General features: G+C 45.0%; 2 protein-coding genes across 4 annotated transcripts in view; one reads left to right on the top strand and one right to left on the bottom strand.

Moving 5' to 3' along the window:
* Positions 1 to 2,599, bottom strand: part of OFD1 (OFD1 centriole and centriolar satellite protein) — a 63,613-nt gene extending 61,014 nt beyond the window's left edge. For 2 of the 3 annotated variants that reach the window (XM_082681948.1, XM_082681950.1), the window contains exons 1-2: positions 2,442 to 2,599; positions 2,011 to 2,109 (exon numbers count right to left, since the gene is read on the bottom strand). In XM_082681948.1, the coding sequence (XP_082538074.1) occupies positions 2,011 to 2,103 (93 nt within the window). In that variant the 5' untranslated portion in view covers positions 2,104 to 2,109; positions 2,442 to 2,599. Of the gene's footprint in view, positions 1 to 2,010; positions 2,126 to 2,441 lie in introns of those variants that run through there. The other variant, XM_082681949.1, reaches the window with a different exon arrangement.
* Positions 2,600 to 2,716: 117 nt separating this feature from the next.
* Positions 2,717 to 15,794, top strand: TRAPPC2 (trafficking protein particle complex subunit 2). Its single transcript, XM_082681331.1, has 5 exons — positions 2,717 to 2,810; positions 10,080 to 10,191; positions 12,751 to 12,899; positions 13,327 to 13,408; positions 14,659 to 15,794. Exons 2-5 carry the CDS (start codon positions 10,099 to 10,101, stop codon positions 14,755 to 14,757), a joined length of 423 nt encoding a protein of 140 aa, XP_082537457.1. The 5' UTR covers positions 2,717 to 2,810; positions 10,080 to 10,098; the 3' UTR covers positions 14,758 to 15,794.
* Positions 15,795 to 16,173: the final 379 nt, after the last annotated feature.

Below are 16,173 nucleotides of genomic sequence, written 5' to 3'. Positions count from 1 at the left end.
ACCCATATGACTCTGTACTTAATCATAAATACAAATTCTTTCCAAACACCCAAAGAGAAAGTGAATTAGGCCACTCAAAACTTCAACTGTAAAAATTAGAACTCACTCAGGTCATTAAACTGACAAAGTAAATTAGTTCAGACTGAGAAAGTAAAAATCTCCCCTGCCAAAATCCCCCCTGCCATTGATCACGCTAGAATAACAAACGGAATGGCCAGCTGCAAACAAGAAACAGTATTTCTCCTTAGGATAGGCTGCAGCTGTAAAATGAACAAGGCTAGCAATAATCCTGATACCAAAGCCTAACAAGAATAGCTCCAAATGGATAATGATAGGTCATTATCAACTGGACTATAGACATGAAGTAAAACCCTACCAAACCAAACCCAAAGGACAGTAAGAGAACAAACACCATGCCCAGAGGCAAGAACCATTCCGCCTAAGAAAGTGGACTAATGCGTGATGTACAATTAATTTCAGGTGGGTTAAGGAATTAACTGTTAAAAAAAAAAAAGCAGCCTTTTTAAAAACTTAAAGTGAATATTCATTGCCAGTGGAAAATGACTGAGAATAATCAGCACAAAAAAAGTAAACAATAGACCTGACCACATAAAAATGTAACTTCAGTATTTTTAGAGCCAAATTAAAATTGAAGACAGATAGTATTGTCACAAAAATAGAAAAAAAGATTAAGTTTCCATTAAAAGGACTCGTATCAATAAGAAAACACTAGCACCCTAGGGGGAAAAAACGGACAAGGGGAACATGAAGCACCAATCCATGGAAAGCATACAAATGGCCAGAAAATATATGCAACCTCACTGATAAAAGAAAGGATGTTAAAATAGAGTTTCTCAGTCTTAGATTGGTTTAAAACACGTCATGATCATACTACTGGAGAGAGACGTGCATTCTCAAACTGCTGGTGGAATATAAACTGAAGTTGACCCTCGAACCACCGGGGGTTAGGAGCTCCCTCCATATCGCCAGTTTTGCATCAGCAGATTCAACCAACCACAGACAGTGTAGTATTATACTAGGTATTTATTGAAAAAAGTCCACAAATAAGTGGACCTGAGCAGTTCAAACCCGTGTTGTTCAAGGGTCAGTTGTATTACAACCTTTCTAAAACAAGACGTGTACACCAAGAACCTTACAAATGTTCACGCCCTTTGATTCATTAATACCACTTCATCTATCCTAGGCAAAAAGTGAGAGATGCAATTGAAGGAATGTGTAAACCTGGGTATAACCTAAATGTTCAATAACAGGGGAATGCTGCATAAATTACCCATATGTCCAAAGATCCAAAGATGAGCCTGGTGCCAATGAAAATGAGGATTTCAAGACACATTTAAGGACACAGGAAAATGCTCACCATATAATACTAAAGAGGATACACAAATACACACAACATTATGCCAATTAGTACTTGTATTAGAGATGACTTCTCTTGTATGCTTTTCTATATTTCAGATGAGTCTGAAGTATTTTTCGGATGAGTCTGAAGTATTTTTAAGTTACAAAAACAATGGAGGAGACAAGAAAAAAAGTCCTTAATTTTCCCATTTTAAGTGTAAAATGGTCTTTTGAAATGTATACAGTAATGAAAACACATTTCAGCTAATCCTACTCCTTGCTGTTAATTCATACATGAAAGTGTACTAAGAAATATTTGCTGCTCAAGTATTTATACATTTCAATATTTTTTAAAGAAGAAATTCCTCATTCCCCCAACTTTCCTACAGTAAGCAGTCCCTTAATGTTTTCTATATGGTGACAATATCCTCTGTTCAAATATGAGTATTACAAAACCACTTACTAACCTTACTAAAATGTGTTTGTTTTACGATTTAACAGTTACACAGGAACAGAGCAGTGTAATTCACCAATACAATCTGTGTATCATGCTATTTTTAAAACCCAAGACATGGATGTCTTTACATGTGGACTACCTGTTACAGGTTACCCTTGTAAAATTTATGTAAGAGATATGCCTAAAAGTGATACCTTCAGTGAGTCCAGTATACCCCGATCCTTAAACGTCTGGTACAGCTTTTTGCGCAGTTCATCTTGAGTCAACACGTCAGATTTGGGGAGCATGGTGGACTAGAAGATAAAACGGTTACGGGTTAGCTGGCGGGCAGAGGGACGTGAATTTCTGAAGACGGATCGGTGGCCTCCAAGGAAGCCAAAGGCGGTTTAACGGAAACAAAGGATTCACTTCCGCCCGCCCCGAGGAGGGGGCAGATGTATCTACCTGAGATATCAGGTGTCAGCTTCCTCCCGAGCCCTCCCCACTGTGCCCGGAGTTGGACCCCGAGACCGGGGTGCAAGCCTAGGCCTAAGGGAATCCCTGGCCGGAGAGCCCTGCCGCTGTTCCAGAAAAACGGGAGGAACAAGCAGAACTCCGAACTAAGAACTCAGGCAGAGACACGCACTTCCTTTCTCCGCGGTTCTGACAGGTGGGCGTGGTTGTGGCCCACGCGGAACTCTCACTGGCGCCTGGAAGGCTGAGACAGGAGACAGAAGGCCAGAGAAGGCGCGGCACTAGCCGGAGTTCGAACCGCTCTGACCTGAGTCCACCCCTCCCCGAGGTCCTCCGAGCCCAGCCGCCCTACTCTGGAGCATTACAGCGCAAGCCCGGAGCTGCGCCGCCGCGCTGCGACTGGAAGCTCTGCCCACTATCGCGAGAGCGCAACGGCAGAGTCTCGCGAGGGCTGCTTGAGGAGTCCCTACGGAAGCTGCGGAACGCGGGTCTCGGCCGCGGGAACTGACTGGGCGTTTCCGTTCCCGGCGTCTCGCCGCAGGTAGGGAATGGAGCGAGTGGGGGGCTGGCGCTCCGGGACTCTGGGGCATGTCCGCGGCCCCACGGGATGCGAGTGTTGGCCCTGTCTCTCCCCTCTGCCCCGGGGCCGGCTGAGCTCTTCACAACCCACCGGGCCAGTCCACAGCGCGATTCAACCTGCAAACGTCCACCTGCTCGGGGGCTTTGCTTCTTGTACCTTTCACTGGGTCATTCAGCTCACCCCGGGTTTTTGACCGCGGCATTATTGCCGTTTGGAGCCGGAAAATGCTCCGTTGTGGGGCTGTCCTGTGTACTGCAGGATGTTGAGCAAGCATCCCTGGTTTCTACCCAATAGATGCCAGTAGCACCTGCACTCCCCTGCCCCCGGTTCGGAGAACCGTGAATGTCTCCGGACACTGCCATGTGTACTCTGGGAGGCAAAATTACCCGTGGTTGAAAACCAGTGAGGTAAACTTTGAGTACCCATCGTTGTACGTGCTGTGAAGATAGGTGAGCCGGGTCCCCCATATACTTAAATCTAATTAGAAAGGAAAGGAACCAGGCTCTCGAGAAGCAATAATGAAAACATTACAGCCAGAGAATTGACTAAGAGCTAAGATGCATTGTAGACTGGGTAAAGATTTTAGAAAAAGTGGTTGGAGATGGACATGAGTGGGCACATCTCTGAAAAGTTAATAAAAAAAATCAGGACCCTTTCAAGAGCAGTGAGGCATCTGGCCTGGCTCCAGAGTCCCATGCTGTGGGTATAAGGTATCTAAGCCCCATGAGGACAAAATTGGGCCAGTGATGGTTTTGTGAACAGCACTGATGAGTACAATGAATTTTCACCCCTGGCGGTGAAAGACTTAGAGAATTTAAGAGGCATCAAGAGTGACAGGGCTTCCATAAGAGGTAGAGAGCGTGTAGGTTGGTGTTCGGAAATACTTGGAGAAGGAGGAATTTGGGTGGGCTTTGAAAGACGGGTGAGGTTTACACATGGAATCAGGGAGAGTATTCCAGGCATGGAGAGAGAAATAAATCTGGAGTGGACACGATCAGTTGGGGAGAAAAAAAGTATACCAGTCCACTGTAGCCAAGGTAGAGCAATGAGGCTGAGAAAAGCTCTACAGAGCAACATGGGATACATTTTTGATACTGGTACTTGATCCCTGTAGATGAGAAACATTAAGGCTTTTGAGCAAATAGTGAGATGATGAAAAATGTTCTAAGACAATGTTAATATGTTGCAAGTACTGTTAAATAGAAACATCTGTGCCCGAAGACCCTCTTACCCCCAACCTTTGGTGCCCAAATTGAATAGATTTAGATTAAATGTCCAAAAGCCAGCATAACCTCACTTATGGTGAGGTAGAGGAATTGCTTTTAATATTAATAGGAAAAATAACCCTATTAGAGATCAACGGTATTCATCCTGCTTATTGCAGTGGACATGTCTTGTGCCACACTAGGTTAGTCTTCCAGCTCCAGGTCTGTGGAACTAGTGAAGCCACTGCTGTTGGGAGCATAGGGAAGTTTTCCAGAAGTTTCCCTATAGAGGCTGTAAAGAGGTTTGCTGTAAAAATGGGTGGTTTTGGAACTGGCATCCATGAGTTGTCTCGGAGGGGCCTTCTAAGTTCATTGGGTTCATCCTCCCACTCTGGCACTACTAGTGGTCTTCCAGCTTCCCCTTATCACACTTCTAGTGATCGGGGTGGGGGGGTGGTGTGTCACTTCACAAGGCAGTCTGATAGTTCTTTAATTATTACAAAGTTCTCAATTATATTGACCCAAATGTCTTTCCATGTAACCTCAAAGGAGCAGCCCTAGGCTTGGCCTCTGTAACAGTTTGGAGTTAGTCTGTCTAGTTCAGAGCTAGCAAATACTTGGCGCTCCCATAGGCACTGCCCTCTCCCAAACCCGTAGCAGATGCGGGTAACTGATCACAGCAGTCTTTCCCCCGGACCACCGTTAGTCTCAGAATCTTTCTCAGCACCAGTTCCTGGCCTTCACTGCTAGTTGATTAGAATGGGCTCATGGGAAAAAACCCATTTGCCATCCCTAGTCAAATCCCTTCCCATTAGACAGCATCGTATTTAAAGACTGCACCATAGCCCACTGTCCCCGCAAAAAACGTCTCCCCCCCGCCCCCGGTTTAAACATCCTCAGTTCCTTCAGTAGCTTTTGTCTTGTTTCCAGAGCATTCCCTAGCCTAGATGTCTCCCTCCTCCCAGCACACACAGTTCAGAGTTAATGATTTTAAAATGTGATTCCCAGAACTGAGCATGTCCCGCAGAGATAGTATTATTAGTGATGAGGATATCATCTTCTCTTAATGCAGCCTAGAATTGCATTCGCTTTTTCGGCCACTGTATCAGATTGCCACCTGCGATTTAGCTGGCAATAAATGAAAACCGGTTCTCATAGATGAGCTAGCTGCTCTTATACTAGGTTTCCCGCATCCTATTGTCGTGCGGTTGATTTAAGCCCAAGTACAGGACTTTATTTCAAATCCTTTTAGATTCCATCCTGTTCACGTCACCTATTTCTCCTAGCCGTGGAGATCTTTGGAATCCTAACTTTAGCCTTCTAATAAATTAGGTGCCCTTAACTTGTTATCTTTGGGTGTGGTAAATTGGCTTCATCTCAGTTACTGATGCAAACCTTGGGCTGGACTAGGTTAAGGTCAACCTCAAAGGCTCCCTAGAGACCCCATGCTGTCGACTGATGTGGAGCACTTTGACATTCCAGTCAGCCCTGCACCGTCCCTCCTTCAGCAGAGAACGAGCACTTCCCGGGCCCCGGCACTGCTGTGGCTCTGGGGGTACCACAGGCTGTCATCCAGGCTACAGGTCTCTTAGGTAGATAACTACAGGACTTCAGAAAGTGACTCACCGTCTCCGTATTTCCCTTCCTCAACAGCGAGTGTAGGTCTGACATAACTTGTTCTCCTAGAACAAGTGAGTGAGTCGTAACCCACTCTTTTTGTCTAGGGATTCACATTAAATGACTTAGTTTGTCATAAAAGCCCCCAGCATGGTGTCTGACTGACGACAGGCATTTAATACCTATTTCTGTTGGTGTTTTAATCTCTTCGGAAGTACTCAGACCAGGAGGCAAGCCTCTGTTTCTCAGAGTTGGAATGACAGTTACTGGCTCTTTTCTGTTCCTGTGATTTCTCAAACGTCACTGACCAGTAGTTACACCGTCAGCTGTCAACCCAACTGTTTCTTTAACATATGTCTTGGGGTTCACAGCCTGCCTAACCTAACTGCTTCCACACTTGCCATGTGAAATCATTCTTTGAGAAAACCCAAGTTCAGCACACCTGTGTCCCATGTTATTTATGTACCAGGTGCCTCAACTAATTGACCTTTCTCCCTTGCTTTTCCTTGTGGTAGCCTGAAAGCCTTCCACACATTTCAGCTTGTTTTGGGCTTTTGCCCTTCTGATGCTAGCCTCACAGGTTTCTGGTCCCATTTTTATGTTCATTACTAGTTAGTGCCCTCCTTCTTACATCCTGTACACGGTCTTTTCAGGGAAATCCAGAGCTCCTTGTGCATTTCTTTAGTTACCTCTCTCAAAAGCAGCTCAAGACACTCTAGCCACCACAGACAGCTGTTTTCACCACAAATGGGAGTCCTGGCTCCCCTCCCTTCAGCCAACAAGTCCTGCCCTTATAAAGGAGGATTTCTTCATTGGTACTTTAACAACTATGGCAACTTCTCACAAACGTGCTGTTCATCAACCCAGACACAGCATTCATCAGTCAGGCCCCGAGGGCCTCAGCACTGGAACTTTCAGAAGGTTCTCGTCCTTGTTGAGGAGAGTTAATCCCCACAACGCCTCTCTTTCCTGCATTCCCTCTCCTATATTCCAGCACCGTCCCTCGCGCCCCACACACACTCTGCCCAAGCGACGGCCCCCTCCTCACAGGTCCTTTCGGCAAGGGGGGCGGAAAGGCTGTGTTAGCTGTAGGGGATACTTGCTGGAAAAACCCAGCCCCAGCCGCTGTTCTCTTCCATACTCTCATCCCCCTACTGCTCCCAGGGGCTTCTCCTCGATGCACCATGGCCCGCCCTCCCCCCCGCTTGCCATAGGGCTCTGAAACCCGCGTCCCATGGAAAATAAACTCATTTTGTCCCCAGTCTCTATAGAATGCACCTTCTACCTTTATTGCTGACACTTACGGGAGTATTTCCTTTTTTCTTATACCTGCAGGTTTTTTCACTTTGACGTGTTAGTTTCCTACTGTGCCCATAACACATTACCACAGATTTACTGGCTTAAAACGACACAAATTTACCATCTTACAGTTCTGTAGCATACACGTCCAACATGGGTCTCACTGGGCTGAAATCCCCTCTGGAGGCTCTCGGGAAGAATCTGTTTCTTGGGCTTCCCTGGTGGCGCAGTGGTTGAGAGTCTGCCTGCCGATGCGGGGGATACAGGTTCGAGCCCCGGTCCGGGAGGATCCCACATGCCACGGGGTGGCTGGGCCCGTGAGCCATGGCCGCTGAGCCTGCGCATCCAGAGCCTGTGCTCCGCAACGGGAGACGCCACAACAGTGAGAGGCCCGCGTACCGCAAAAAAAAAAAAAAGAATCTGTTTCTTTGTCCTTTCCAGCTTCTAGAGGCTGCTCGCATTCCTCGGCGCATGACGCCCTCCTCCATCTTCAAAGCGAGCAATGTTGTAGCTCCGTGGCGATCCTTCCACAGCCACGCTTCCCCCTGACTATGCTCTGGGCCTGCCCTCTTCCACTTTTAAAGGCCCGTGTAATTACATTGGGCCCACCTGAGTAGCCCAGGATTCTCGCCCTATCTGAAGATCAGCTGATGAGCAGCCTTAGTTCCATCTGCAGCCTTAATGCCCTTTGCCATGTATTGAATACGTTAACATTCACAGGTTTCCGAGATTAGGATGTGGACATCTTGGTGGGGCTCGGGGGAGCTATTCTGGCTACCACCACACGTTCAAAACTGACCTGTTCATTTCCATCCCTCTTTCCTCTCTTTCTTATTTCTGTTCTCAGTGAATAGGTTCATCATCTTGATATTCTGCTTGATCACCTCAGCCAGACATTTTGGAAACATGCTAGATTCGTCCCGCAGCTCCCCAGTTTAATCCATTGCCAAGCTCTGTGTGACTGCCTCCATAACCTCAAGCCCTTGGAGACACTTGAAGGGCCCCTATTTTAGGTGATGGAAAAATTGAGCAGGTGTAGATCATCTCCATCCTCGCGGAAAGTTCCCTTATCAGACAGCACGGAATTCTAGAGTGTGTCTCACCTCTGCTCACTACCTAGGCAGAGAAGCCCCAAGTATTAAATGACTGTGGACATTCCCTTCCTGAGACAAAACGGTTATGTTCTCCTGCGGCTTCCTTTTCTTCCACTACACCTTTCAGCTTTTCCTTGTCAGAATGGAATCGAGAGCTGCATACCTTCTTCAGCTGTGTGTGAAATCACACGATTGGCAGCTCTGGTTCTGCGTAGCTGAGCAGTTTGTGATCGACCGTTTATGCGGTATTTCCTGCAGTTGCCTTTCTGTTTATCCTCACGCTGTTCTTAGGATGTGCTTGTCTCCCAGACCCAGGTCTCCGTATAGGGTTGAGTGGGTTTGGGGGAAGGCGGGGAGGAGGGTAATCTTCCTTATACATACATTGTCTCTTGCTGCTTCTAAATGTGTGCAGGGGGAGAAGCATCTTCCTTACAGTATTTTTTTTCCCCTGCTGCTGCTTAAATGTTTGTGCTGAAGAAAGTAAGCCCTTCCCTTGGCAAACTCCAGCTATGAAACCTATTCCGGCAAGAATGAATGATGTCATTGTTTACTTGGTTAAAATTTCAGGCTCCCATCCCTCTTCCCCTCACTTGTGCTTGAGAATTACTGCCAATTCTCCTAGTTTTGCAGAGTTTTTGTATCATTCCTGCCCGTCTTTGTTGTCCAGTTTTACTGTTTGGGTCTTTTTCTCATCTTTCCCCTCTTTCTGTAAAGGGCCAGATGGTTTCTGTGGCGACCACCCCATGCTGCCATTGTAGGGCAAGAGCAGCCTTAGGCGGTAGTAAGAGGACGGACCAGGCCAGATAGGGCCTGCAGGCCGTAGTGTGCCAACCGCTGCCCCAAATAACCTTTTAAATCTGACTCACTTCATCATGCCACAGGTCTCCTATCTTCCTTTTCTTCCAGTCACGGGCTTCCAATTCCAGAGTGAAAGGGGCCAGCCGTGCCGTGATTTCCTCTACAAAATGTTGTACTCATCAGGAAATACATTTCCGAAGTCTTCGGATGTCGTCGCATGGAAGTCCCAGTGAGGCTCGATGGGCCCTGGGTTCAGACACACCTTACTGTACGCTCCCAGTGAAGCAGATCCCCGCCCCATGAGGGGGCCTTCCTAGGCCCCACGTCTCCACGTGCCTGCGCTCATGTCGCTAGAGCTAGACGTGAACCTAGCTTGGTCTGATTCCAAAGATCTTGTATGAAAAATGCATACATAAATGCATCCGCCCATCTGTCCGTCCATCCATCCAGATTTCGATTGTGCTAAATGCCCCAGAATCACTGATTTCTCCCCCACCCCCCCTTTCTCTGTTTTATTCCTGTAGCAAACCTATTAATCCTCGTTCCAAGACCTCTTAATGACTCAGAATGTCTTCCTTTTGGATTATGACTTCTTCCATCTCTTCTAGAGTACAAAACTGTTTCTTCCTCTCTCATAAATGGTGTTTGAAGAGGCATATAACAGGCTCTTTTATGTGCAGAGTTACATTCATAGCATAGACCCTTCAGGTAGGAATACAAGTACCACACAGTCTGTAGCTGACCGCTCTAGGAGCTCTCCTTTCTGTAAAGGACACGCGCTAGAGTGGTTCTTAGCTTCTTTGGAAGCATCCTTCCTGAAAATTTCTAAGGCAAGTCAGTTATTTCCTCATCAGCACCCAGGTGTTAGTGCCAATGCTGACTGATCTAGTCCAAGTTTAAGCCAGCTTACCCTAAATGTTCCACACTTTCAGATCATGAGAATGTTGTTCTTATGATTTCATATTAGAGGTCTTCCAGTTTCCCTATGAAAATGTAGTAGTGGATTCTCCAGGACATATCACAGATAAAGAATTTGTATCATCCAAAAGCCATGTATCTACGGTGGCATACTGGAAAGCATGCCGAGCTTAGGGGCCACCTCCTCTGCAATTCAGGTTTAAGTTAAAAAAAAAAAATGGAGTTCGGCAAAAACCAGTTCCTGGTTTTTGGTTTTCAGTATTGAGTACTAAAAATATGTGTTATTTTCATTTAACTAGGAGCTATATATTGAAGACAATGTCTGGAAGCTTCTACTTTGTCATTGTTGGTCACCATGATAATCCAGTTTTTGAAATGGAGTTTTTGCCAGCTGGAAAAGCAGAATCCAAAGTGCGTATGGAACCTTAACAAATTCCATAACAATTGTTCTGTTGTTGTAACGATAATGGTGTGATGTGATTTTAGAACTGCAAGAGATCTGGACAGATGAGGTAACTACAAACCCAGCACAAATGAGGCTTGCTCTGCAGTCCCACAGGTTGATAGAAGCCAGCCAGGAGCATCCTCTGAATTGTTTGTTCGTGCTCTAATTCAGCACACACATAGCACGCACTAGCAGATGCCCTGGGTCTCCTCTCCCTGGTCATCAGTTCCCTCTTTCACCTCCTGTGAAGGTGGCTCCTTGAGCACATAGAAACATAGCTCACCTGCAGTGGCTCTGCAGGAGCAGGTGGTGCTGCCCTGAAATGCCAGGGAAGTCCCTTCTGTCCCCGTGAATCACCTTTTTCAGCAGGACATACGTGCTAGATCCACTACCCCAGGAGGGTTAAAAGAGACCCCGACTTACACGTCCTTCTACTGCCCCTGAGACGGCGGCCTTTTTCGGCGACCCCCACGTGGCACCCACTGGCCGCGTGGTGCCCTCGTGCTCTCCTCTCCCGTGACGCCACCCAACCTTCTTGCTGTCAAGAGTGGTTCCCGAAAAACAAGCTTCAGGAACATGTTGCCACTGAGAGTAAACAGAGCCATAGAGTCTTGGGATGAGCATAGCTGGTGCCTTCCATCTCCCTGTACAAGTGCACATTCCAAATAAATTGCCGACAGGTTATGCTATGTTTCTCCCAACCTCCAAAAATAGGCTTGAAAGTCCCTTAAGACAGGAACTGATGTTTGAAATTAGTTGTGACGTGTAATGTCCAGTGCAAGACACTTTTCAACTATTCAGATCTTGCCACTAAGTATGATAGAAATCCAAGGTATTATCCTAGCAGGTGTTGCTACATTATTTTCCCACATTCACATGAGCACATTGCTCGTTAAAACTTGGATGTGAGGCATCCCTGCAGCCTAGGTATACGGCTACTGGCAGTTTCTCTCACTCCAGCGGCCTCGCGGTAGGCAAAACAGTGCGTGTAAAACTAGCGTCACGTGACTTGATCTTTCTCCTGCTACCGCTTACCTTCGTAAACCATTTCTACAGTTTTCTTCTAATGTCTCAAGATTGATCATCAGTGTAAAGGAAGACACTACTGTGAGCCAGACAAAACACATCCATTTCCCTGAGGATTAAATTAGCTTCGTCACGGTGCCGTGAGTGAAGTATAAACATGCTTTACCTACGCGAGGGATTCCAGGGCAACATGGCCGCCCAGTCACGGGAACAGCCTCCTCAGCAAGGAAGTTATTTATGTTCGTTTCCCAGGGCCGGTGTCACAGAGTACCAGAAACGGTGTGCCTTAGAACAGAAACGTCTTGTCTCAGTTGGGGAGGCCTGAGTCTGAGATCAAGCTGTCAGCAGGGCCATGCCCGTCCAGAGGCGCTAGGGAAGGTCTGTTCCAGGCCTTTCTCCCAGCTTCCGGCAGTTCTCGGCTTGTGGCAGGAGAACTGCAGTCCTCACATGCCAATCTCCCTGGGTGTGCGACTGTCTCCAGATCCCCCCCTTTTATAAATACATCAGTCATTGTATTAGGGACCCATTCAACCGTAGCATGACCTCATGGTTACTAATTACATCTGCAATGACCCTCTTTCCAAATACGGCCACATTCTAAGGTACCGAGGGTTAGGACTGCAACATAGGGATTGGGGGAGGGGGCACAAATTCAACCTGTAACAGAGGTGTTCTTTGAAAAATGCATTTTGAAAGTAAGAATTCCACAGGAGTGAGACTGCATTCCAGGTTATGAATTCCTTCTGCACATTTTGCTGGGACAGCCCCTCCTTCTTCAGTTAGGCCTTTACAGTCCATGAAAAGAACACCCGCGGCTTTGACAGGACCACCTGGCGCTGTCGGCACAAGGGACTGTACGCAGCTGGGGCTGAGCCTGGCTGCCTGCCATTCCCGGGTGCCCTGCCATGTGAGCTCCCTGTACCTCAAGACGGCCTGTGCCAGGCTGTCTCCACTGCTCACCGGGTGTCACCGCACACGAAGCCCCGTCTCCTACCCCCAGCCCCACCCGAGGCCTGTACTCACCACCTGTTTAGCCCCAGCCTACCTTGTTTTTTTCCTGTCTTCCTCCTCTAAAAAGATGCGAGCTTCTTGAAAGCAGGATCTGAGCTGAGGGGAGGGGAGGAATGGGGAGGGGGAGAAAAACAAACAAAAAAGCAGGATCTACTTTTTTCTTTTAATGTAGTATATCCTTTTTTCACATGCTTAAATGGTTACAGAACTTGGTAACTTCCTTCTTGCAAAATTTTAAAAATATAGTTTCTTGGACACATTTCAATTACTAATTGGCTGTTTCTATTTATTGAGTTTTCGATACCAGATTAGAAAATAGAAAATAATGTGAAAGCACTGAAGACCTCTGTCTCATGACAATAATCGAAGTAAAAGCAGAAAGCTTCCCCCCGCACCCCAGAGAGCTGTGTCTAGCGTTTGCAGAGTGAAGTCTGGCTGTCTTGGCGCTGTAAGGAAATGTTAATCTGGTGCTGCTCGCTGCCACCTAGGACGATCACCGCCATCTGAACCAGTTCATAGCTCACGCGGCTCTCGACCTCGTAGATGAGAACATGTGGCTGTCAAACAACATGTACTTGAAGACGGTGGACAAGTTCAATGAGTGGTTTGTTTCAGCATTCGTCACTGCGGGTCATATCCTTACCTGTTTAATAAAGAGCTCTAACACAGGGTTGGGGTAACAGACTAGACCAACATGGGACCTAGATGCCAGGTTCTGAGTCTGTGGACTGCAAAATATTAGGTAAACATTGCCACTTACGGGGCTTTTATTTTTTTAGGGGGAAAAAACACCTTTTGTTTAATAGATAATTTTAAAACCAAGTTTCATATATAAAGTTAAGGTTTATCTGAACCATATCAATGGTGATTTTATTTTGTAGTTATTTTCTAACTTAAAAAGATTATGTTCTCTTCAAGATAAAACTAACCTAACTTTGAACCCAGTTTACGGATTCACCTTTTCCATCGCAAAATACACTGCATGTGACTCATTTGAAGAATATTGTGACTGATCGCTTTTCAGTTTTCATTTCTAAAGATTATACCTTAATTATTTCACATATGAGATTTATTATGCTGCATGACATCAGGCAAGAAGACGGGATAAAGAACTTCTTTACTGATGTCTATGATTTATATATAAAGGTATGGTATGTTCTGTACCTTGTAAACTCTGGTTATAAAAGAGATTCCAACTTTGGCAGGACACTGGCCTGTTGAGGCAGCCCCCTTAGACCGCACAGCTCTCCTCTCAGCAGAGCTCTCCTCCAGCAGGACCATTCCGACAGCTCCCTCACCAGGCAGGTCTTTACCACCAGCTTAACACGTATGCAGGACAACAACTTAGTTATTTTTAAATCGGTTTCATTCTCCCCCTTTTGGTGCATATAGTTGATTTTATGAGGGAACCCTAAAGCGAGAGACAGAAGCAGTCTGTATAAGGGAAGTTGCTTCATAATTTTAATGTAAAATGTTTTCCATCTACTTAACAAGTAAGTTACAGTGCAATGAATGTAGATCATAAACAGGAAGTGATTCATGTATTATCAAAGTCACTCAAGGAGAAAGGGGCCACACGCGTTTCTTGATACTCATTTGGAAAAAATGAAATAGTTAATAAGATATGAGTGGTTAAACTGCAGTGCTGACAGTATATTCTTAATAATTTAAACATTCTCTATTTGGACAAGATTTTTTGCATATCAGCACAGTTAACAATCAATATTCCTAGTCAGAAGTAGCAAATAAGAATATTTAGCCATCTTATCAAGATGGACAACATCAAGTGATTAAGGTGTAAAAGTTGGTAACTCCTTTCCTCATTTGTGATTCCATCCAGTACTAATTTTCCCTCACACATATTATGATATACTCATTACATTATCTGAGAAACTGATCGCTTACCTTGTGTTAAAGGAGAGTATTAAAAACCTGATTCTTAAAAACTACCGCACAAGAGTAACTTTTAAAAGCAGTGTGGTATAACTTTTCCTCCACTCTGAGCATATCAGATTTTTAGTGTGTTTCATATAGCCAAAGGGCCTACCGGATGAATCCACATCTTGATAATGAACGTTGAATCTAGTTGTATTTCACACACACGGTGGATCCCAGGAGTTGGTTTTGCTCACACAGGCAGCACTTACCATACGTGCCACCATGGGTTTTGCCACAGGTACTTCCCTTAAACACCAAGACAGAAATTTCCTTAAGGGGCTGTTAATATTTAACAGTGGAACATCTTCATTAAAACTTAAAAATGTGGTCTTCAGACTTTTGCTTTGAATGTCTTTAATGACTTAATTTAAAACTTTAAAAGATTTTCCTTTTAGAGACTTAATGATGTCAGCCTTTTTACTTTGACAAGCTCACCTTAATACTTTCTTCTCTTCTAGTTTGCAATGAATCCATTTTATGAACCCAATTCTCCTATTCGATCAAGCGCATTTGACAGAAAAGTTCAGTTTCTTGGGAAGAAACACCTTTTAAGCTGAATGCAAAAAATTCAGAAGTAAACAGTGTCACTACAATGGGGTGTACTCAGGAATGTGTACATTGTAAGTAACTTGATTAAACAGCATGGAAAAATTTTAGTTGTAGTCTCAATTTATCTAAACCTAATGAAATTGCTTTTATATTTAAAAATAGCATATTCAGTTTCTTATGATTATCAACAGATTGTTATTTGCTTGTGAACAGTGTTATTTATGAAGAGCTCTTTATCAGTAAGCTTGAAGTATTTTTATTTTAAAAATTGAGAATAAGCTTTTGACTTTCCTTATTCAGATAGCTTGATCTTGTTGTAACAATCCTGAACCGAATGTCATGGTCAAGATTTGGTAGAGGCAGATTTAAACCCAAAAGCTTCTGCAGTAGGGAATGAAGTTGATAGCACATACATGGGTTCATCTATACATCTAGAGATGTTATGAAAAGGTATAGGTAGTATACACAGAAGTAGTATATGTACACTAAGAAGCCAAGAAGCCAGAGCAGACAGCTTTGCAGTGCCAAGTGCCACAGGTCTGCCCCTGTCGGAGACTGGGAACAGTGATCCTGCTGTAATCCTAGAATCCTGGATCCATGTTTGTCAAGTGGGAGGCTAGGACCAAAGTGACAGGTTATGTTCTTATGTTTCCTTTCCCTCAGACAGTAAACTAAAGATTAAGTGAACCCGTTGATAGCTGTACTAGTAAACAGCTGTAAGGCAGTTTTAGAATTGTAAACAAAGAAAAGCTTGCATCACATTAACACTTGCGCTCTTGGCCATCTTGGCCACTTAGGCTGTATACCGGAGGGGGCAGGAGTGGCCTCTCTTTTGTACTGTAAGAGCGTGGGATCTTACAGTAAACCAGTAAATGTCCATTGAAAAGCAAGTAATATAACCGCGTTATTTTCTGTGCTAATAGTGAGCACCTGAAGAATTTTGTTCCATTCTGAATAACCTGAGCAAGTAATTCTAAGTTTGGTCCTGTATCTTTGCGTGAAGTTGCTAGCATAATTTTTTACCATATTTATTTGATTTCCTAAATAAAGATGTTTGTCCAAGATTATGAAAGTTTAATATCGATTTTTTTTATTCTTTTTTTTTTGGCCACCCCGCGCGGCTTGCAGGATCTTAGTTCCCTGACCAGGGATCAAACACGGGCCCGGGCAGTGAAAACGCCGAGCCCTAACCACTGGACCGCCAGGGGAGTCCCAATATTGAATTTTTTAAGTGCTACTCACCCCACCACTACTACTACCATTTTAGTCCTGTTTCCCCTAATGAAAGTCTGCATATTAACATATATTGCAACTCATTTTACAGGATTCAAATCGCCTCAAACTTAGGTGCCGGAGCAGAATAAGAGATACTCAGCTAGAAATCCAGGAGTGATGTCCGCCATGCTAATTGGAGAGACCCACAC

Source organism: Grampus griseus, assembly GCF_964374135.1.
Source record: "Grampus griseus genome assembly, chromosome: X".
In the NCBI taxonomy this organism is placed as follows: Eukaryota; Metazoa; Chordata; class Mammalia; order Artiodactyla; family Delphinidae; genus Grampus; species Grampus griseus.
Note: the sequence above shows the minus strand (reverse complement) of the source record. Positions and strands in the feature narration are given on the sequence as shown.

Bases quoted from the DNA above. Each gene is read 5' to 3' on its own strand.
- TRAPPC2 (XM_082681331.1), top strand. From the start codon at position 10,099: ATGTCTGGAAGCTTCTACTTTGTCATTGTTGGTCACCATGATAATCCA. The intron at 10,192-12,750 runs GTGCGTATGGAA...GCTGCCACCTAG, and splicing joins CTGGAAAAGCAGAATCCAAA to GACGATCACCGCCATCTGAA. The intron at 12,900-13,326 runs CCTTACCTGTTT...TATTTCACATAT, and splicing joins TTCGTCACTGCGGGTCATAT to GAGATTTATTATGCTGCATG.